Source organism: Papio anubis, chromosome 14 (assembly GCF_008728515.1).
Source record: "Papio anubis isolate 15944 chromosome 14, Panubis1.0, whole genome shotgun sequence".
NCBI lineage: Eukaryota > Metazoa > Chordata > Mammalia > Primates > Cercopithecidae > Papio > Papio anubis.
In genome coordinates, this window is record NC_044989.1 from 72826718 (window position 1) to 72850358 (window position 23641).

General features: G+C 35.7%; 1 protein-coding gene across 4 annotated transcripts in view; it reads right to left on the minus strand.

Annotated features, from left to right (window-relative positions):
• EXOC6B (exocyst complex component 6B) overlaps window positions 1-23641 on the minus strand; it is a 680715-nt gene that overhangs the window by 319275 nt on the left and 337799 nt on the right. For all 4 annotated transcript variants that reach the window (XM_031655579.1, XM_031655578.1, XM_031655577.1 and 1 more), the window contains 6 exons: window positions 22616-22687; window positions 21121-21218; window positions 19134-19239; window positions 18097-18206; window positions 16099-16210; window positions 3897-4031 (listed from right to left, as the gene is read on the minus strand). In XM_031655579.1, the coding sequence (XP_031511439.1) occupies window positions 3897-4031; window positions 16099-16210; window positions 18097-18206; window positions 19134-19239; window positions 21121-21218; window positions 22616-22687 (633 nt within the window). The remainder of the gene's footprint in view (window positions 1-3896; window positions 4032-16098; window positions 16211-18096; window positions 18207-19133; window positions 19240-21120; window positions 21219-22615; window positions 22688-23641) is intronic.

The following is a 23641-nucleotide window of genomic DNA, read 5'->3' on the forward strand; positions in this document are numbered from 1 at the left end:
TCAATTTTGAAGTCCCCTGGAGCTCAATCCTCACACCTTTCCTCTATGTATACTCAAATCCCAGAAGAAAATCCATCCTATGCCATCAAATACCATCTTTACACTGGTGAACTCTAAATTTTTATCTCCAGCTATGATTTTGTCCTGCTAATTTAATACCTCTATATAGCTATCATTAAATATATCGATCTTAATGTATCAAAAATGGAAGTCTTGATCGTATTTCTGCTTTTCAAATGTATTTTTCTCTAAGTGTTCCCCGTCTCAGTAAACAGTATTCATCCAGTTTGTTCAGTTCAAAAGTTTTGGAACTACCCTTGACTCCTGTCTTTCTCTTAATACAAACAACCAATCTAGTACTAAGACCTGCTATCTGTACCTTCAAAAATATTTCTTACCACTTCTACCTCTACCACTCTAGTCCAAGTGACCATTATCTCTTGCCTGGAGTACTGCAACTGCCTCCCAATTAGCCTTTCTTCTTCCCCTTTTATTAAATTACAATATATTTATTTCCACATAAAAACCAGTATCACATTAAATAACTCAGATCATTACCCCCCACACTTCAATCTTCTAATGACATCGCATCTCATTTCAGAATACAATGTATAGTATTTACGATGGCCTACAGGGCCAGAAATAATCTAACTCCTGAATACGTCATCTCTTATCATCCATACCATTAGTGATAGATACATCATTGCCAGACTGACCCCCTTACTATTTCTTGAACACACCCATACCTACCACTGTGCTGTTCACTTTGACAGGAATGCATATCCATCGGAAATCCAAATGATTTAATTTCTCACTTCTTTTGGGTCATTTATTTTTTTCCTAGTTCTTATCACTACTTGCCATTATATTAGTTTTCTTTGTTTATCATCCACTAATTCATTAAAATATAAGCTCTGTAAAGTCAGGAGACTCACTTTTTTGTTCATACCTGAAACTTTCCCTGATTTGTAGTAGATACTGTATTAAAACTTGTTAAATAAATGAGAGATTGAATATATCCAATGTATTATTCCAGTATAGTGGCTGTCTTCTCTGTAAATTATAAACTTTAAGTCCAGGAACAAAGTACTTTTTCTATCTCTCCCCAAGAATCTACCAGATGATTACATAGCAGATACGCAAGCAATATTTATTATGGAGTAAATTAATAAACACTTTCATTCTCTTTTGTAAGAGGGTGAGGAAAATCTTATGAATAAGGAAAGCTAAGGACGCCAGCTTGATTATGTCATACATGGCAGAAATAAGAGGGAACTCTGCAAGAAAATACCTTAAAGACCTTCAGACTCTTTCTACCCCTTTTCCAGCATAAAGGTTTCCATCTGCAAGGGAAAGTTTTCTGGAAACAGTAGCTTAGGAAAATACACAACATGTAGCGTTATAATTGCCATGTTTATATTGAGTTCTGGGTTAGCTAGTCTGAAACAGCCCTGGTAAAAATAAATTTTCAGTGTGTTTTAAGCAATCAGTGTTTCCAATATGCACTGTCAACATGACCTTTAGTGGTCTCCAGAACTTCTCCTTCACTAAGTATTTAACTGGCTGTTCAGCCCCTATGGCTTCCTGTCTGCCTTTAATTTTCCCTCAGCATTTTTTCATGCTAGAGCAACAACAAAATACACAAGCCATCCTTTGAGAGAATTTCTGAACATAATTTGAAAAGCTATTGACATAAAAAAATTGAGACAGGTTGACAGAAAGAGTATCAGTGGATACCACATATTCTCCATTTGATAGACAAATGAACCTCACGTTCTAATTCCCTAACTCCCTATTATCTACTTAACACTGAACTATTTCTTTTACATTTTCTTTCCTCGAGAAATTTTGGCTTTCACAGAAGAGCAAATACGGAAATTTTTTTTGATAAATCTAATGCCCAAGCTCCATAATAATGCTAGTATTTGAGAGTAATTATAATTCCTATAAAACTGCCTGAGGTCATTCTGAAGCTCTGAAAGCTTTTGTGGCATTTTCATACTCATTCTCAGGGCCTTTTTATTAAATCATTCTTTTCCTCACTGAAAGAACATCAAAATTAATATCATTAGACATTATTGAAAAATTAGGAAGTCACGATATGAACATAACATTATGTGTAATGAATTTTGATTTAAGTAATTTTATTGTCATTTTGAAACAAAGAATTTATAGTCATTTAATGAATGTGTAACTCAACCTAGCAGTTGACCTAATCGCACAGATACATAAAGAATACTTTCTGATTCAACATTGCGTTTTTTCAAACAATAGAAAAATAGTAAGTCATACCAGAAATTTTTATCTGTCAAAAAGCATATTAGCAGTATGAATCAAATTTTTTTTTTTTTTTTTTTTTTTTTTTTTTGAGACGGAGTCTCAGCCTATGTGTCACCCAGGCTGGAGTGCAGTGGTAGCGATCTACGGCCTCACTGCAAATCCGCCCTACAGGTTCAAGGCCATTCTCCTGCCTCCCAGCCTCCAGTGGCCTGGGACTACAAGGCATGGCCGCCACCACGCCCGGCTAGTTTTTGTATTTTAGTAGAGGCGGGGGTTTCACCATGGTAGCCAGGATGGTCACCGATCTCCCTGACCTCATGATCCACCCACGCCTCGGCCTCCCAAAGTGCTGGGATTACAGGCATGAGCCACCGCGCCCGGCTATGAATCAAATTTGATTTCTTCTCTTGTGCCTACAATTAAAAGAATGTACCAAAAATAGAGAAAAAGGATAAGATGATGGGAAAGATGATGGGAAAAAGCAGACAAAAGGGGATATAAATCACGGTTCAAACTCTGCAATTGTACATTTAATTAATATCAATTTCTGGATTTCAAAAGGGTGATATAGAATATGTTTCAAAACTAAAACAATCAAATAACAATATAAACAAAAAATCAAACCATATAAGTAACCTATATGTTAGATCTACATTTTTAATGTTTGAGATGTTGTCCTATTACTTTTACTGCTTAATACCTATTTAAAGCTCACATAATATTAAGGAGTTTATTAAAGCTGCTCTGAGCTATAGCATTTGCCCTCCAGAAACTCATCTACCATCAATCCTTCTTTTGTTCTACCTGACTGTCATTTCTTCCCATTTGATTCAGCTCTGGATCAAAACTAGTCCTGTGGACATATGAAATTATAAAATTGCTAACTAGAAAAGCAGGGACAGAAATTCCTCACTAAAAAGTAAGATTAAAAAATTGATCACAGTGGTTCATGCCTGCAATCCCAGCATTTTACGAAGCCAAGGTGGGTGGATCATTTGAGCCCAGGAATTCGAGACCAGCCTGGGCAACATGGCGAAACCCCATCTCTACTAAAAATACTAAAAATTAGCCGGGCATGGTGGCACATGCCTGTTATCCCAACTACTTGGGAGGATGAGACATGAGAATTGCTTGAATCCAGGAGGCAGGGGTTACGGTGAGCCAAGATTGCACCACTGCACTCCAGTCTGGGCAACAGAGCAAGATTTGGTTTAAAAAAAAAATTGGTCACAGGATACAGAGAGCAGGCGACAGTTTAGAAAATTTTAATGAATGTTAATGTCAGCCATAACTATGATTATCTAGATCATATTTAAGAACTGTTGACTGATGGGGGCTCAACTTAGGAAATAGTGATTTACATGTACAAAACATAAGGAAGAGTTTACAGACACAGTTGTAGTTGTTTTGTTTTGTTTTGTTTTGTTTAAACACCCAAAAACTAGGACTGGTATTTATTTCTTCAAAAAAAATAGAGAAGGGAAACCAAACATATCATAAACACTTATTCTCAAGAGCATGCTATAAACCACCTTGCAGAAACACAGCCATGTTAGGTAGAATGTCCCAGACTGTGTACACCAGAAGCAGTTCCACTGTACCGCAGGGCCTCTCACCTTAAAAGTTGTGGTGCCATAGAGCTTGGTAGTGTGAACTGTTTCTGGAAGCACATTAGTGATGTTGGTGATAAATTCTTCCAAGTACTTACAGGATTTCTCCAAATGTGTTGTATTGATAATAATCTGGACAAGCTAGAAAACAACAAACACAGGTAAAAGTCATTTGACTACTCACCCCAGGATGAATGGTTCAATATGAAGCTGCCGGTACAAGACAAATGAAAGGCATGATGGGAAAGGCCATCAACATTCTGGTAAGGGGTATGTTAAAGCATGGGCTTTCATGTTACCACTTCTAGGAAGTTTTTGATATGGTCAGGCTTTGTGTCCCCACCCAAATCTCATCTTGAATTGTAATCCCCATAATCCCACATATCAAGGAAGAGACCAGGTGGAGGTAATTGAATCATGGGGGCAGTTTCCCCCATGCTATTCTTGTGATAGTGAGTGAGTTCTCACAGATCTGATAGTTTTATAAGGGGCTGTTCCCCCTTTACTCACACTTCTCCTTCTTGCCACCCTGTGAAGTAGTCCTTCGCTTCCCCTTTGCCTTCCACCATGATTGTAAGTATCCTGAGGCCTCCCAAGCCATGCTGAACTGTGAGTAAATTAAACTTCTTTCCTTTATAAATTACCCAGTCTCGGGCAGTTCTTTATAGCAGTATGAAAATGGACTAATACAGCCGTCCTAGCATTCCAAAACCTTTTGTATTTCCCCGTATTATGGGAACAACTTATCACTGTATTCTAAAGGTATGTTTTCTTCTGTTTAAAAAGATTAGACTAAGAACAAAAATTGCTACTGTTTAGCATGATGCCTTCCAACTAAAACATTGCCAAATGAACTAAACAAATAAATGATAACCAAAAGAATAGGAATCATTAAAATGGCAACAATTCAAAATTAGGCATAATGAACAGAGAGATGTTAGGAGAGATTACAATATGTTAATAAACTACAACGGTTTGTGGAAGAAAGAACATGGGCATCAAAGTGAAAGTAACCAGGGAATTAATGACTTACTTTATTATTATTACCTTCTGATCTTGGGAAATTTTCTTTACTTTTATAACCCTATTTCCTTATCTGTAAAATGTCAATAATAATGTCTACTTCACAGAGTTACTGTGAGGATTAAATATTCTGTTGTTAACACTATTTCCCTTTTCTTATATAGAACAGATCATTAAAAATACAGTACTGGTAAAAAAAAAAAAAAGTTGTCTTCTATAAATTACTTAAAGAAGAAGATAAAGAATAACTATTATTGTCTGTATAGAATTAAAGATTCTAAAGATTAACTTTGTGATTCATTTTCCTACACTGCTTTCCCATAAACTTGGAAAAGTAGTTAAAGGGACATAATTATAACTTCCATTTTATTATAACAGAAATGAAAATGAAGTGATTTTCTTTAGATCACATAGCCTAAATGGAACTAATACTACGTCCTGTACCTTCCAATTATGGACTCATCTAAATGACTCTGCCAGTGCCTTTAGCATAAGCATAATATGGCAGCTCTGAAGTGCTGCAAGATTGTGTACATTAGACTAAAATATAAGATTCAGGGCCTGCAATCAACTAGACCCCAATATGCTCTGATTCTACTGTCTGTAAAAAGAAGAGGAAAAAAAGTGGTATCTATTACTTATTTCTTAACTATTAAATTATCCAAACTGTTCATATTCGTTAGAGTCTAAAAGAAATACAAACAGGAAATAGAATGGAAATCTTTTTTTGTCTCTCTTTTCTACATCTTTACTTTGCATTTTCACAAAAATATGCCTGATGGTGAGGTTGTGGCAAGTAAGGGGTAGTTTTGGCATGTAAGGCAATGAATTAATCTAGGTCTTTTGGTCTAGTGAGACAGTGAGCCAAGAGGGTGGAGCGGGGGCGGTGGATGGTGGCATATGACACAAAGCAGAAATTGGAACTAAAGATGGGGGTGGTACTACAATGGTTTACAATCCATGATATTTCAAAACAATGTTAAAAAGTTGGAATTTTATTTCAGTAAGAATCATATCATGCTGTGGAATATTAAACAAAAATACAAATAGGACTGTAATCAGAAAATACATTCTTACTTCTTCCACATCATCCAGTACAGGATGAAAGCACACACTTCATTCTCAAAAAATACATGTCAATTCATAATGACAATGTTTTAGTACTGGTTTCAATTAAGAAAAAGAGTATCTTCTACTCCACTAAGGATCATCCTGACAATCTTAGGAAAATAACTACTTTGAAACACAATAACAACGGGCAAAAACACAGAGATACAATTCCAATAAATTCTCTTAGATGAAAAGTTAGGTCAACACTGGGACTAGATCTCTGTATTTTCCCCCACAACTCATCAGACAAGTTCATATACATCAGCTCTCCTTTCCATTCATTCCACAGTTTGAATTCAGAAATTTTGAGTTTTGAACACAAGACTACTACATCCTATAAAATTACCAAAAACAACAACCTTTTAACTTTGGGGTGTTCTAGGAAAAAATATCCACCAAAATAAGCAATTCATCACCCTCTTGCTTTCATCATTTTCTCCTTCAGAGGAAGACTAAAATCATTTAAAAATATTTAAGTTGTGTGAATTAAATAATTCGTCTTCCTGAGTGGGAAGGTGGCTACTGGCAAAGTTGTCTTGATGTGGGAGTCAGAAAATTAAGAGAGTTAATTTGAGAACTGAAACATTTCTATTTTAAAATCAGTATTACCTATGGAAACACATTCTGTCAATCAAAAGAAATCCTAATAATAAGGAGGAATCATGTCATGTTATTGAAATAAAAAACAGTGGCAGTCAAAGAGAAAATTATCCTGTTTTACAGGATACTGGCAGTTAAAGAAAAAAAAGGGAGGTGGCTTCACTGGGTACAGCAGTAATTTCCCATGACTTTTTAAAGATCTGTCAACACAAAAGATCACCGTGAATTACATCAATTGGCTGTCAGTCACTTTTTGAAATGTTTCATTGCTGAGCATAGAATAGACTATTAAGACACTCTAGGATTACAGTAGATACCATGTCATTTTCGGAGAGAATATTGTCTGTTAATGAGGTCTAAGTGATAACTTCTCCTGAATAACAGCTACCAAAATCCTTACAAGGGCATTTACTAATGTAAAACCAGATGCTTTGGGCATAATTTCAAATTGAAAGATAAAATGAAGCAATTTCAGATAACTTCCATCAGAGTTTGAGCTCCCTTGATGATATTTTTAATGACTACTTCCCAGTCTCTTATAATATATAACACTGCAGTAATCCAAACTGTCCTAAACATTATTTCAGGGACATAAAACTAACAATAGATCAAATATTGATTATCTCTTACATAAAGTTCTATGAGAATTGTCAAAAACGAACATTATAAATCAAACGACTATCTCTCACAAGTAAATAACACAAGTCACTTAAGTGAAAAACCATTAAAAATTAGAAAATTTTTCTGTCTCTCCTTCCTTGTATCAGAGAAAATCTAATGTCTCTCCTTCCTTGTATCAGAGAAAATCTAATGAGAAAGGCATATAGCACACCGTGGAGGTCATTTCTTTTTTTTTTTTTTTTTTTTTCAATTTTACATTAAGTTCTGGTATACATGTGCAGAACGTGCAGGTTCGTGCAGGTTTGTTACATAGGTATATGTATGCCATGGTGGTTTGCTGCACCTATTGACCCATCCTCTTAAAGATCCCTCCACTCAGCCGGGCACGGCGGCTGTAATCCCAGCACTTTGGAAGGCCGAGGCGGGCAGATCACGAGGTCAGAAGATGGAGACCATCCTGGCTAACACGGTGAAACCCTGTCTCTACCAAAAATACAAAAAAATTAGCCAGTCGTGGTGGCACGTGCCTGTAGTACCAGCTACTCTCCCGAGGCTGAGGCAGAAGAACTACTTGAATGCGGGATTTGGAGGTTACAGTGAGACGAGATCATGCCACTGCACTCCAGCATGGGTGACAGAGCAAGACACTGTCTCAAAAAAAAAAAAATCCCTCCCCTCATCCCCCACGCCACAACAGGCCCTGGTATGTGTTGTTCCCTTCCCTGTGTCCATGTGTTCTCATTGTTCAACTCCCACTTACGAGTGAGAACATGGAGTGTTTGGTTTTCTGTTCGTGTGTTAGTTTGCTGAGGATGATGGCTTCCAGATTCATCCATGTCCCTGTAAAAGACATGATCTCATTCCTTTTTATGGCTGCATAGCATTCCATGTTGTATAAATGCCACATTTTCTTTATCTAGTCTATCACTGATGGGCATTTAGGTTGGTTCCATGACTTTGCTATTGTAAATAGTGAGGCAATAAACATACGTGTACATGTGTCTTTATAGTAGAATGATTTATATTCCTTTGGGTATATACCCAGTAGTGGGATTGCTGGGTCAAATGTTATTTCTTGGTTCTAGATCCTTCAGGAATTGCCATACTGTCTTCCACAATGGGGGAACTAATTTACATTCCCAGCAACAGTGTAAAAGTGTTCCTATTTCTTGTGGAGGTCATTTCTCCTCCAAGCCTGCTCAAAACACCCTAGTGGAACCTGAACCATGATGACATTCTATTCTTGACAAACCCCAGAAAATATCTTCATCATCTTCCATAGTTCAAAACTAAGCTTTAAATTCCAAGAAGAGGTTTCCATTTCCTCTTATTTCTGGAATATACACATCTGCATATATTAAAACTGCTTTTAGCATGTTTCCCAAAACAGACAATTCAGTACAATAAACCTTCAACAGGACTAATCCAAAGGAAGAAAATGAGAAGTCACACTCCTCTTCATACCACCAAGGCCTCTCAACTGTTAAATCTGCAAAACAAAAAACTAAATAGTAGCATTGGTTCTCATTCATAAAAATGAGCTATCACATAGACTTCAAGGGATTTGATCTCCTTTTCACCCTAGTCAGGGTACAGAAAACTCTGTCAACCACTCATTTTATAACATCTCCATGATTAAAATACCTAAAATACTAAAATACATGAAACTACTGGTTACAAATTCCAAGATAAAGTACAAAGTTTATATTTGACAAGACTTAAGTATAAAACATGGTAACAAAGTGAGCAATATCACTTCTGTTAACCAGAGGGGAAATAAATGGAATGTGGAAAATGAGAGGATAGAATCATATGGTCATCAATCTAAATTATACTAAAAGCAAAGAATAAATGCAAAGCACTGTTCATTTCTTCAGGTCTCTACGACCATATTAGGTATGCGTAGTGCACTACATCGCAGTAGTGCCCTGTGATTATAAAAATACAAATACCCAATATGGTTTCACTAGAAGGAACTCTGAACTTCTTTCTACATATTATAAATAATTAAACATAAATACTACTGTAAATTATAAAGTATCAGATGAAAATGTACCCAATTCTTTAGAACTAGTATTGATATGAACTGATACATTGCAGCTTCCAGCAAAATATGATTTAAGAAAATACACAATCATGGTTGAGCACGGTGGCTCATGCCTGTAATCCCAGCACTTTGGGAGGCTGAGGTGGGTGGATCACCTGAGGTCAGGAGTTCGAGACCAGTCTGGTCAATATGGTGAAACATCGTTTCTACTAAAATACAAAAATTAGTTGCGTGTGGTGGCACACGCCTGTAATCCCAGCCACTCAGGAGGCTGAGGCAGAAGAATTGCTTGAACCTGGGAGGTGGAGGTTGCACTGACCCGAGATCAAGCCACTGCACTCCAGCCTGAGAGACGGAGCGAGACTCCATTTCAAAAAAAAAAGAAAAAGAAAACGTACAATCGTGTTAGCTAGTTTCACTTTAATTCATGTACACTAGTCAAGAGTGGGCACTTAATGCTACCAAATAACCACATTATCTGGCACAAATCAATTCTTTTTTTTTACACACCCCCAGAGGACTACAACACACCTTCTTTCTCCTTCATCTCCCATGCTTGCTCTCCCATCTGCACATTTAGCCGAAGACCCTGCATTTGCTGGGAAAACTAAGCATTTGGAGCCTGCCACCATAATACTTACCCAGCCACTACCATTTGCATTCACACACTCTGATTCTTATCTGTTACCAGAGGTGAACTTGACACTATCTACTGCCAATCCCTTTAACTGTGTATTGTATCTTAAACTCTCTTACCCAAGGACATTGCACCAGAGATTTCTCCCTTTCTCCTACATCACCCATTTTTTTTGCTCTATACTGTATCATTCCCACAATACATAACAGACTGTTATTTGTCCCATTAAATTTAAAAAAAAAAAAAACCTGTCTTAACCAACTTCTGCTGCTAGCTATCACCCCATTTCTTTGTTTCCCTTGGTAACAAAATTTCCTGAAAGAGCTGTCTTACATTTGCTGTCTCCAATTCCTCTTTTCCCATTCTTTAATTTTTTTATTTAAATAAACTATTTTAGGACAGTTTTGTATTTACATTTACAAAAAAGTTGCAGCGTTCCAATGTACTCCTCACTCAGCTTCCCTTATTGTTAACATCTTACTTTACTGTGGTACATTTGCCACAACTAAGGAACCAACATAAACGCATTACTACTAATTGAACGCCATACTTTATTCAGATGTCACTAGTTTTTCCTTAATGTTCTCTATCTGTTTCTGGATTCCATCTGAGATACCACATTACATTTAGTTGTCATGTCTTCTTATTCTCTGGTCTGTGACAGTTTATCAGATTTTCCTTCTTTTTGATTACACTGACAGGTTTTTGTTTTGTTTTGTTTTGTTGTTTTTGTTTTCGTTTTCGTTTTTGTTTTTGTTTTTGTTTGAGATGGAGTCTCGCTCTGCCACCAGGCTGGAGTACGGTGGCACAATCTTAGCTCACTGCAACTTCCGACTCCCTAGGTCAAGCGATTCTCCTGCCTCAGTCTCCCGAGAAGCTAGGATCACAGGCACGTGCCACCACGCCCAGCTAATTTTTATATTTTTAGTTGAGATGGAGTTTCACCATGTTGGCCAGGATGGTCTCCAACTGCTGACCTCGTGATTTACCCACCTCGGCCTCCCAAAGTGTTGGGATTATAGATGTGAGCCACCATGCCCAGCCCTACACTGACAGTTTTAAGGAGTACTGGTCAAGTATGTTATAGCATGTCTTTCAATTTTTGTTTGTTTAATGTTTTCCCATGGTTAGACTGAGCTCATGGGGCTAGGGAGGGAGAACACAGAGGCAAAGTGCCCTCTCATCAAATCATATGAAAAGTACATAGTATCAATATAACTTATCACTGATGATGTTAACCTGGAACACTTGAGCGAGGCAGCGTCTGCCAGGTTTCTTCACTGTAAAGTTACTTTTTTCCTCATTCTACCCTATACTTTTTGGAAGCAAGTCACTAAGCAAAGTTCACACTCACCTAGTAGTGGCAATAGTATCTATATTAGTTATCTGAAATTCCTCTCTTCAGGAGTCATTCTCTTTAAAACCTACTCAATCAGGAGTTTCCTTCCACCATTTTATTAAAAGTGTTCTTATCAAGGTCACCAATGTACTCCAAATTGCTAAATGCAATGGTAATTCTTCACCTTCTTCTTGTCAATCAGCAGTATTTGTCATAATTGATCACTCTCTCATTCTTTGTATACTTTATGCACACTCCTGTTTTTTGTTTTGCTTTGTTTTTTCCTAGTTCCCTGGTGGCTCCTTCCCAATCTCCTTTCTTGGTTCCTCTTTTCTCCTAATATCTTAATATCAGAGTACCCAAAAGTTCAATTCTTCATCCTCTTTTCTTCTCCATCTTTATTCATTCCCTCAGTGATAGTACTCAGTTGCATGAGTATAAATATTTATATTCTCCCCAATTTTTATCCCCCGGCCAAACTGTCAGGCCTCTGAGCCCAAGCCAAGCCATCACATCCCCTGTGACTTGCACATATATGCCCAGATGGCCTGAAGTAACTGAAGAATCACAAAAGAAGTGCAAATGCCCTGCCTCGCCTTAACCGATGACATTTCACCACACAAGAAGTGAAAATGGCCGGTCCTTGCCTTAAGTGATGATATTATCTTGTGAAATTCCTTTTCCTGGCTCATCCTGTCTCAAAAAGCTCCCCTACTGAGCACCTTGTGACCCCCACTCCTGCCCGCCAGAGAACAACCCCCCTTTGACTACCCAAATCCTATAAAAGGGCCCCACCCTTGTCTCCTTCGCTGACTCTCTTTTCGGACTCAGCCCGCCTGCACCCAGGTGAAATAAACAGCCATGTTGCTCACACAAAGCCGTTGGTGGTCTCTTCACATGGACGCGCATGACACAAACCTTACTTCCAATCTCCAAATTCATATACACAACTGCTTACTCAACATTTCAACCTATATGTCTAATAAACACTATAAATTTAATATGTCCAAAATCAAATTCCCAATGTTCTCTCACTGCAGATTCAGCTCTGCCTAAAATTTTTCCTATCTTAGTTCATGGTATATACCGCCTTCTCATTGCTCAAGTCAAAAAATCCTGGAGTTAGTTTCCTTCAACTCTTCACTTTTTCTCTTTCTTTATATCCAATCATCAGGAAAGCATGTTGGCTCTACACTTAAAATCTTATCATTGTCCATAGCTACCACCCAGTCTCACTGGATTTCTGCCATAATCCCCCAACTAATCCCCTTGTTTCCATCCTACAGTTTATTCTCACTACCATGGTCAATGTGAACCTTTCAAAATATAAGTGAGATCATGTCATTAACCAAAATCCTATAATAGCTCCCCATTTCACATAAAATAAAAGCAAAAGGCTTTACAATGGCCTACCATGAATGCTTGATACCTCTCTAAACTAATCAATTGCTTCTCTTCCCCTTGCTCACTCCACTCCAGCTACCCTAGCCTCCTGATTTTTTCCTCCACTTGCCAAGAACTTTCCTACCTTCAGGCCTTTGCTCTGGCTCTAATCTCTACCTGAAATGCCTCCTGCAATAATAACTTACCCTCAACGTGCTGCTATAAAAATAAAACCAACCTAGAACACCTACCAAAATCCTGATTTCCTTAACTCAAGTGCTTTGTCTTCTCTCCATAGCATTCACTACCTTTAACCATACTACAAAATTAACATAATTATTTTGTTTATTATTTATTAACTGCTTTTCTCTCGTAGAATGTAAGCAACCATCTCTATTGTTGTTATTGTTCAGTGATTTATCCTAAGGGCATGGAATCAGTGCCTAATAGAGAGTACATATTTTAAAAATTGTAAAGGTAATAAACAAATTATCTTAATAGAACATCTTATTCTAATTTTTTTTTACTTCTCTTAATTAAAAAACTCCATTTCTATACTAGTATTAATCAGTGATTGACTGCTTAGACCTCTTAATAATAACAGGTAATATGTATTGAGTATTTGCTATATACCAAGCACACTAAGTATTTACATGCTTCACAACATTCCTGTGAAATACATGCTACCATTGTCCCCATTTTACATAGAAAGCAAAGTAATTTGCCCAAGGGCACAGCTATTATGAGGAGGGCCAGAATTGGAACCCAGGCAGTATATATTAGAACATACAGTCTTAATCAATACTCTATTGTACTTTTCACAGATCTTTTGAAGCAGCCCTAGGAAAATAGCCATTTTCACTGAATAAATAATGAATAGTCACATAAAGTTTGAAAGAGAAAGGCATTCATGTTCTAGTGGTGCTAAAACTGAAAGGTAATTTTGAATTGGCTCAACATGGAGAAACAAATAAACCATGAGGAAAAAGGATAGAGCATATGCATAGAAAAAGAAAAGATGAGACTGTGTAACCCCAAAACAGAGTAAACACTGTGTAACCCCAAAACAGAGTAAACCCTGTGTAACCCCAAAACAAGAAGGGCAGACAGAGAGACATTCATTTATAGGAACTTTCAAGTCCTAAGAGAATTATCTGATATCCTGAAATAGGAATCTGTAAGTTGTGTGGGCTTATCATAATTCTATTATTGGAGTGGATTTCTGCTATCTAACATAAAACCATCTCTAACTAAAACAATATCCATGTTACTATGGACCTCCTATAAAAATCTCAATTTTTGTTAGGATGAAATAATTAAATCAATATGGAAGGCAGTACAATACAGTAGAAGTGAATAGGTTTTGGGAAAAAAACCTAGATTTACAAGTATCATTTCTACTAGGTTTGCTGGCTGTATGGCCTCAGGCAATCTCCCTGGACTTTAATTAGGCAGTCTATAAAGTGGGAATAATAACACATGCCCAGACTGCTTCAAATGTTACTGTACTAACTGAAATCGAATTTGTGAGTGGGCTTTGAAGAATATAAACTGCTCCACAAATGTTACCTATTATGATGATGATTCCAGATGTGAACTCACTTTAGTTACTCATAAAGAAGGATACGTCTTCTCTTTCCAAAGGTAGGTAGTATAATTATTCAAAGGGTGTCTGGTTGGTAATTTAAAAAATCACTTTATGTGTTGTGTCTATACATGTACACACCACTATAATAGCCAAAACAAAAGCGTATGAATGTTTCTTCATTCATATGCAAAGATATTGAAAGTATAGTTCCCTAAAAACACCCAAAGACTAAGGAATAACATTTAGTATTCAATGAAATGGTGCCAAGAATTACATGGTTCTTCCTTGATAACCTCATATTGGTTCTTTCTATTATTACCTGACCTGTACAGTGTTTCCTGAAACCCAAGCTGAGAAGTTAGGCCTTTCTCTTAAAATGTCACAGTAAACCAATGGCACAGCCAGAATTGAACTCAAGATTCTTCTGAGGTCAAAGCTATTTCTATTAGACCATGTTCTTGCTATGCTACTTGTTATAACATTGTTAAGAGACTGCTAAATTGAATGACATAAAAACAGTTACATGAAGAGTTATAATGAAGAGATAGTTCACAAAATAATAAACTTCCCATCCAGAGAAAGAAAACACTATAATCTAACAAAAGGAGGAGGACTTCCTAATTTTCACTCCAACTTTCCTTTTCTGTAACCTTCTTGATTATAAAGGAAGTTAGCTATTTTTCAGATACATAAAAGCAAATGCCTAATATTTCTGTACCAGGCAATAGAAAGGAAGCTCTGTAAAATGAGGGGATTATCCTAAATAAAGTCTAAGGTAATTTTCAATTGAAAGAAAAGTTTGCTATAAGTAGAACTCAATCACAATCCATCTTATAATTTTTTTTTATCTTAATTCAGAGAAAGAGAAAATAACTCCAAAATTAGAAGTAAATGCCCACCTGGCTTCCAGCTGTCTTTACCTATATGTCAGTATCATTAACCTTTTACTGCACTTCACCATAATCCTTGACAGTGTACATTTTAAATGTCAATTTTTTCCTAGAGTAACTGACTTCCAAACTGCACCACCTCTATAGGTAAAACAGATGGCAAACAGCCTTTCCCTTTCCTTGTAAAAAAATTCTTCTAAACTCTTCTCATTTTAGGCACTATAACATCCAGTGAAAAACAGATTGAGGTTACTATGCAATCTTGAGTTTCTAAGAGAGAGAACTTCACATCTTTCTAAATTTTAGAACTACACACCAATAGACCAAATCTCATTTGCCAAGGTACTACATTCAATATATGTAAAATATCCCTCCTCTGAGATTCCATAAACCTCCACAGAAATGTGACTATTGCCTTTTCTGCACATTTCCTTGATCCCAAATATCTAGTCCTTTTGCAAACAAATTACAAGCTGATAAAGAGTAATTTACCTTTCATACACATGAGATATCTTAAAAATAAAGACTTAGTCTGACACTAACCAAGAACTATGATTGCAATATCCTTGGCATCGATAACTGATGCAAGCAAAATGTGATTTCATATTCTACATTGTACATGAACTGCCATTCACTTGATTGGAACCTGATGCTCAATATATTCTACAAACAAAAATATTTGTATATAATCAATGGCAGGTAATAGAAATGTATTCTAACAACTTCAGAAAGGAAAACCAGTTAAGCTAGTGAAAACAATAAAAGAGAAAAACAACTGTTTTAGAAAAAATGAATAAATTTTTCAAAGGTGACCAAAGAAAAGAACAAGAGATTTCATTTTGCACTTTCACCATTAGGAGCCTATCAGGAAGGGCATGTAGAAAGTTATAACGAATTCAGACATAAGGCCCAGAGCTTAGGACATCTGTTCACATATTGGCTTGGATGACTTCATTAGGAGCAGGTTTACCTCAGTAAGCCCAATATTCTTCCTTTTAATGACATTCTGCAGAGAGTTGCTTAGAGTCCTGGTCAGCAACAGGTTTGTTGATTTACGAATCATGTCATCAATTTCAGTTGAGCTGAAAGAGAAGCACTAAGAGTCAGTCATAGCAGGTAGCACAATTATTTCGGCAAACAAACAGGGTGCCAGTGGTAGTTGTGGTAATAATAATAAAATAATAATAGCAGCAGCAAATAATATTTATTGTAAGTCAGAAAAAGTACTATAATAAACTCTATAGACAGAAAAACGATTTTACTGATATAATAAACTCTCCTAGCTTTTTTTTCAGCCAACAAAAATAAAAAATAAAACATATAAGAAGTGTTATTACTATGTGGTAGAGTTTTGGGTCATTTACATTGTTCCTCTTTGTGCTGTTCTTTATCTCCTGAATTCTTTACAAACATCTAATTTTACTGATATAATGTGAAACAGGATCTCTCATATATGTATGTGGGTGTGTATATATTCTATTTTTTTAAGATGAGTATGAATGCTAGAACAGTGTTTTACCATAGAAATGCCATGTGTTTGCTATTTTAAAAAAATCTTTCTTTCAAAAAGAAAGTTTTGTGTATTCAAAATTCATGCAATTACAAATTTTGTCAATATGCATAATGCTTTTCGGCCTCTTCTGTCTAGTGTAAAAGAGAAAATTAAGAGAATAATTATTCTTAAAGCTGCATTAAAATCTGAATGCAGCGGTTTCTCTTGTTTTGAGAGCCTGCATGTAAAAGAAATAATTGTTTTATACAAATTTTCTCATGTTTCATGTTAGCCTCCACTACAAAACAGATATGACTGACAAAGCAATCTGTCACTCCAGGTTATAAGCTAAACATATTCCACGATATAAGATAAATGCCAACTGAAGAGTAAAAGTCATCTTTTTCTAAAATCCCCGAGTTAAATATTTTATTTAAATTTTAAATGTGAAAAATATTAAAGGAAGTTTTCAGGCAAAAACTTAACATATTCAGGCAAGAAAAAGGCATCTGACATTATCCCATTACTAATATTATTCCTTTACCATATTACCTTTCTTCCAAAAGAAGATAGAAAAAGTAATTTTGCAATCAACTTGTAATGATTTATCTACAATAATATACCTAACATAACCTACAGACAATTATCTAATATAAGGTCATTTATATTAATGAAGTGGTGACTAGGCAGATGGGGGATGGAAACCCAGGGTAAAAAACACAAACATCCTCATTTGCGTTTGGCTTGGCTTCTATGTTGCTCCAGCACTTATTAATTAATTGTTCAGCTTCTTAATTAGACTAGGTACTCCTTGAAGACAGGGACCACATTTTCATCATCTTAATTATTTCTATACTGAGGAGCAGCTGACAAATAACACATTAGCCAAAATGTATGGTGAAAAAACCAATACATGAATAAAGAAACAAAGGAGCCTATACTCTAGGATATACAGAAAACATACATATACGAGTAGAGCAATAATGTTTCCAAAGGATTTTATCTGATACTCCCCTTTTGGCCTTAACATTTCATTAAGTAGAATGTTAAAATCAGTATTTTTTGCTTATTTTTTTTTTCTTTAGAGATGGGGGTCCTGCTATGTGGCCCAGGCTGGTCTTGAACTCCTGGATTCAAGCGATCCTCCTGCCTCAGCCTCCCAAAGTGCTGGGATTACAAAAATGAGCCACTGCATCCAGTCTACCATTTTCTGGTAAATTATCTTTAATAGAAAGTGTTGAAATGCAAATCTATAAAGAGCAAGATAGATAATATAAATTTTCAAAATTATTCAAAAGTTACCAATCTTCCCTTTCATCATGACTATATAAATATAGCAGTGCTATGCATTGAAAAGCTAATTATTAAGATTTCCAAAATCAGAGCTGATGGGACTATCAAAAGTTTTTCAGAATATGTAAATATATGGAGTCACAATCTTAACATTGATTACATTTCTACTATTTTATATTATACCTTAGATGAAGATCTTCTGAAAACTTCAGACAAGCGTAGATAAATTCTTTAATTTGGTTGTAAACTTTTGGCACAAATTCAGAGAAAGGAAACTTTTTTGGAAATGGTTGCTGTCAATGCAAGAAGTAATGAAATCAAGTCACAAACCAAGGAACATTGAAGATATTTATAAATTATTTAGGTTGCAAAGAGAACATTCTTCCACATTATGAATTGTCTCCTTAACAACCTCAAATATAAGAAAATATCTCCCAAAGTTTTCTGATATTAAAAAGACATAAATTTTAATAAAACAATAATTCAAATGTCCTTCATCATGGAAAGAGATAAACAAATTGTGTTACCTACTCAGAAATAAAAAGGAATGAACAATGATACATGCAACAATTTGGATGAATCTCAAAAGCATTATGTCATATCAAAGAAGTTAGTCTCAAGAAGTTATATACTATACAATTCCATTTACATGGCATTCTGAAAAAGGCAAAAGTAGATGCACAGAGCCCAGCTTTCTGGTGTCCTGGGGCTGGGTTAAGGGAGGGAATTACAAAGGGGCATCATTAAATAATTTTTTTTTTTTGTATAATAGGCCTATTTGGTATCAACATTGTGGTAATGGATACATAACTCAATACATTGTCAAAATCAGCAGAATTGTATATCACAAAGGGTAAATTTTATGTTGCCAGGGAAAATGTCTTTAAATTATAATAAAAACAAGTATTTCAAAGTGCAAACTGAATTAGAACATCCACAGTAATCCTCCAAACACTTCAGAGGTAATAGGACCCAAAGCCATCTGCTGATTCCCAAATCAGGAAATTCTGGTCTTCCCCAAAAAGAGTCCTTCATTGTCAGAAAGGTGATTAAAGTAAAAAAAAGAAAAGAAAAGAAAAAGAAAAAGAAAAAAGAATCCTTTGAAATTGTTTTAGAGTTCTAACCCATTGAGTTGAAGGCAAAGCTTTCAATGAAACTGATCCAATGAAAGCTTTTAAGAGGATGCCAAAACAACCAGAGAAGTTTAAAGTATTCCTTACCTTTTCCAGTTCTATATCTTGAAATGGGAATTGTCCTACCACCTTTTTGTACATCTCTTCACTTGTTACTGGTATAGGACTATAGTTGTCAGAATCAAGTATGTTTCTACAAATGGAAGGACAGACAAAGGAAATGGAAGGATAGACAAAGCAGGGTGGGGGAGGGGAGGGGAAGGGAGGGAAGGTGGGTTAATCACAAATACTTTTCTGATGAACTCCAATCTTAATATATATAACACAACCCAAAATGAACATTTCCCAGTCCCTATTATATTCCTTCCACAATATAGCTATTTGGTTTTGGATTTAAAGAAGACAAAAATAAAACTATCCTCTGAAACAAATGGACCACAATTATAAATATATGTCTTAGGATTAGAGATTTACAAATAGGACAAAACGTATCAATGTAAGTAAGAAGTAAACAACAAAAGAATGTGTGCTCTAGAAAAGGCAAAGAGATTTTTCTGTTTGGTTTAATATGATATATAAATGTACATTATAATTATTATTATTATTATTATTATTATTAGAGACAGGGTCTCACTCTGTCACCCAGGCTGGATTTCAGTGGCATGATCACAGCTCACTGTAACCTCAAACTCTGGGGCTCAAGCAGTCCTCCCACCACAGCCTCCCAAGTAGCTGAAACTACAGTTGCTCACCACCCACCGGGGTAATTTTTTAAGTTTTTGTAGAGATGGACTCTTGCTATGTTGTCCAGGATGGTTGCAAACTCCTGGCCTCAAGGCATCTTCCCACCTTGGCTCCCAAAGTGCTGGGATTACAAGCATGACCCACTGCATCTGGCCCATTGGTAAGGTTTTAAAAATCATGTTCTATTCTAACTTTCAAAATTGCAAATGGAGTAACTTCCATAATAAATTCAAACTATTTCATTTACTTTACCTACTGTTCTATGTCAAGAATGACTTTTTTTAAATCTATAGGTTCTCTCTCCGTAAATAAACTGGGCATTTTCTAATAGTAGGGACCATACTACCATAATCAAAACAGAAGACTCACTGAAGGCATCAGATCAGAGCATCTAAGACTATGGATATATCATGTTATTAATTTTCAAATATCCTATAGAGGTAACAGTCCCTTAAATACAATTATACCATTAGCTAAATCTAGGTTTTAGAAATATTTATATTAATATACAGATAAATTGGACTAAGTGATGATAGAGATATGTTCATAAACCATGATGAATAAGAGTAAAGGAACAATGTAAGATCTTAAAGCTGTAAGAGTTTGAAAACAGGACAAACCGATCAGGGAAAGGGGTCTTGCAAGAGGCAGTATAATCACTTAAAGTAAAGGGGAGTAAAGGTATAAAAAGAGAAAAAAGTCAAATGAGTTGACCTGGGTTATATGCCAAGAGCACAGTCCGAGAAGACATCTGTGAGTGACAGATGTGACAGAATAACTTTCTTATTATTGTATGCATGTTGCAATAACTACTTAAATAACAGGCTTCAAATGCTGGGCTATTACATGCCCCTTTGCTGTGTGTAGAGAGGGAAGATGATGAGGAAGAACATGAGTGAGTCATCAAAACCAATTTTCCAAAAGCCTAAATTATTCCTAAGTGCTCAAATGCTACTTAGTATAATTAAGTTGTAGACTAGGCATGAACCTCAAAGTGAAAAACAAATATCAAAAGAAGATGACACCAAGATGATCTGAATGACATGAACCAAGGAATCTGACATTTATCGAAGGAAACAAAAAGGAAAAACAGAGTTTGGTGACTTCCCACTACAGTAGACACTAATATACTGAGACTGGATATCTTGGGAACATAATTTTGGACGTTCTAACAGTTTCTTTGAGATCTGGATCATAACCTAGAGTAGCTACAAAATATAAGCAACATACACTTGTTGCCTACTACATCTGAAAACCTTTGTGCATAAATACATGTATGCATACTAATGCACATGAACACATACACATATGACTATAGATAATTTCTCACCTGAAAATACCTGCCCACTTCTTTAGCAGAGTTTCACTATATTGATCTCTGATTTCTAACAGCATGTCAAAAAGCTGATTTACAGGGAAACCATACACCTGAAACAAAATAAGAAAATCACTTCAGTTTCTAAGGAAGGAGGTTTTTTTTGTTTTGTTTTGTTTTGTTTTTTGTTTTTGGCAAAATGAGAGGGATAAGATACTGAAAAAAATTACATTGTTTGAATAGCAAATTAAATAAAACCATGATGGTAGAATCTTTCATTCACACCTAATATCTAGCATTTATCTCTTAAGAATTAAATATACCCAGTAAAATGTTTAAGCCAGTGAGAAAAAGATGAAAATTAAAATCTATATATAAAGGGCATAATATCGGCTAAGTCCTCCCTACAACCCCTCCTATAAGTCCTAATACCTATAGTAAGAGTTCACAGAAGGGAGAGAAAGTAAAAATGCTTCGAATCTCATCCACTTCTAATGCTATTCTGTTAGATATAATATGTGGTTCAAATCAACCATCATTATTCAAGATGGTAGTTAAAGAAACTGCAGACTAACTCAGGTGCCATATATGAATTAAAAACATTTTGAAAAACTAATATAGTCACTGGTTCAATTAATTGATTTGATATGAGAGAAAAAAAGGAGGTGGAAACTACATATGAAAACATAATGGCTCAGGGTAAAGCTCAGGAAATGCTATGAAGAGATAAAAATACCTAGTTCCTAGGAAAATAATAAACTCAACTTAAAACTAAAAGAGAAGTTATCCAAGCTTATGTAGATTTTTTTCTTTGTTCATTTTTGTTGTTGCTGTTTTTCTTCTGTTTGTTTGTTTGTTTGTTTGTTTGAAGACGAAGTTTCACTCTGTCACCCAGGCTGGAGTGCAATGGCACTATCTCAGCTCACTGCAACCTCTGCCTCCCAAGTTCAAGAAATTCTGCTACCTCAGCCTCCCAAGTAGCTGGGATTACAGGTGCTTACCACCACACCTGGCTAATTTTTGCATTTTTACTAAAGATAGGGATCCACCATGTTGGCCAGGCTGGTCTCAAACTCCTAACCTCAAGTGCTCAGCCCACCTCAGCCACCCAAAGTGCTGAGATTACAGGCATGAGCTACCACGCCCAGCCAGAATTTTTTTTTTTTTTTTGAGACAGTGTCTCTATCACCCATGCAGGAGTGCAATGGCGAGATCATAGCTCACCACAGGCTTGAACTCCTAAGCTCAGGCAATCCTCTCACCTCCGCCTGGGACTACAGGAATGTGCTACCACTCCCTGCTGATTTTTTATGTTTTTATTTTTTGTATAGGTGGAGTCTCACTATATTTCTGAGGCTAGTCTTGAACTCCTGGACTCAAGCAATTCTCCTACCTCAGGCTTCCAAACAGTGAGGATTACAGGCAAAAGCCACCAGGCCCAGTCAGGAAAAAGGTTTAGAGCTGATGAAATATTAATCTAGATGAGCATATGTAAACAGAAGTCACATACCTGAAGTGTGTCAGCAAAAAGCACAATGAGATTCTTCAAATCTAACACAAGGTTTGGATCAGAGCAGTAGGACTAAAGTAAATAAATGAAAGACAAAGAAGGAAAAATATGTTAATAGTAAAATGCAATTAAATTTTTATTTATTTAATTGTTTAATGCTTTATCTGGCAAATTATTTACCTGGTAAATTCTTTCCCTAGAAATCATTCAACACTTTCCTGGTACAAGGTAACACCAGATTCAGTCAGGGAACAGCTGAACACAGCAAGTTCAATAACCATGATCTATATTTTCAACACTTAGGAATTTGAAAATGCACTTCTAAATAACTCTTTGGTTAAAGAAGAAAACCAAACTAACACATTTTAAAATGAACAACAATAAAAAACTTCATATCAAAAACTATGTTATGTGGCTAAAACCATTTTCAAAATAAGTTTATATATATGTAAACATTACAAAACACAAAAGATGAAAATAAACAAGCTAAGCACTGAACTCATGAAACTACGGGGGAAAGCCAATGAACCATAAGTAAATGAGAGAATAAAATTAAATTAAAAACAGAAACTAATGAAATTAAAAATGATATGGAAGACTTGATTAAATGAAACAAAGACCAAGTTAAAAATAAAATCAATAAAATAAACAAATCTTAGACAAAACTGATTAAATAATACAGAGAAAATAACTCTAAACAACATAAGAAATAACACATTTAAAGCAGTTAATAGAGGGAAATGTATAGCACTAAATGCCCACAAGAGAAAGCAGGAAAGATCTAAAATTGACACCCTAACATCACAATTAAAAGAACTAGAGAAGCAAGAGCAAACACACTCAAAAGCGAGCAGAGGGCAAGAAATAACTAAGATCAGAACAGAACTGAAGGAGATAGGGACACAAAAAACCCTTCAAAAAAATCAATGAATCCAGGAGCTGGTTTTTTGAAAAGATCAACAAAATTGATAGACTGCTAGCAAGACTAATAAAGAAGAAAAGAGACAAGAATCAAATAGACACAAT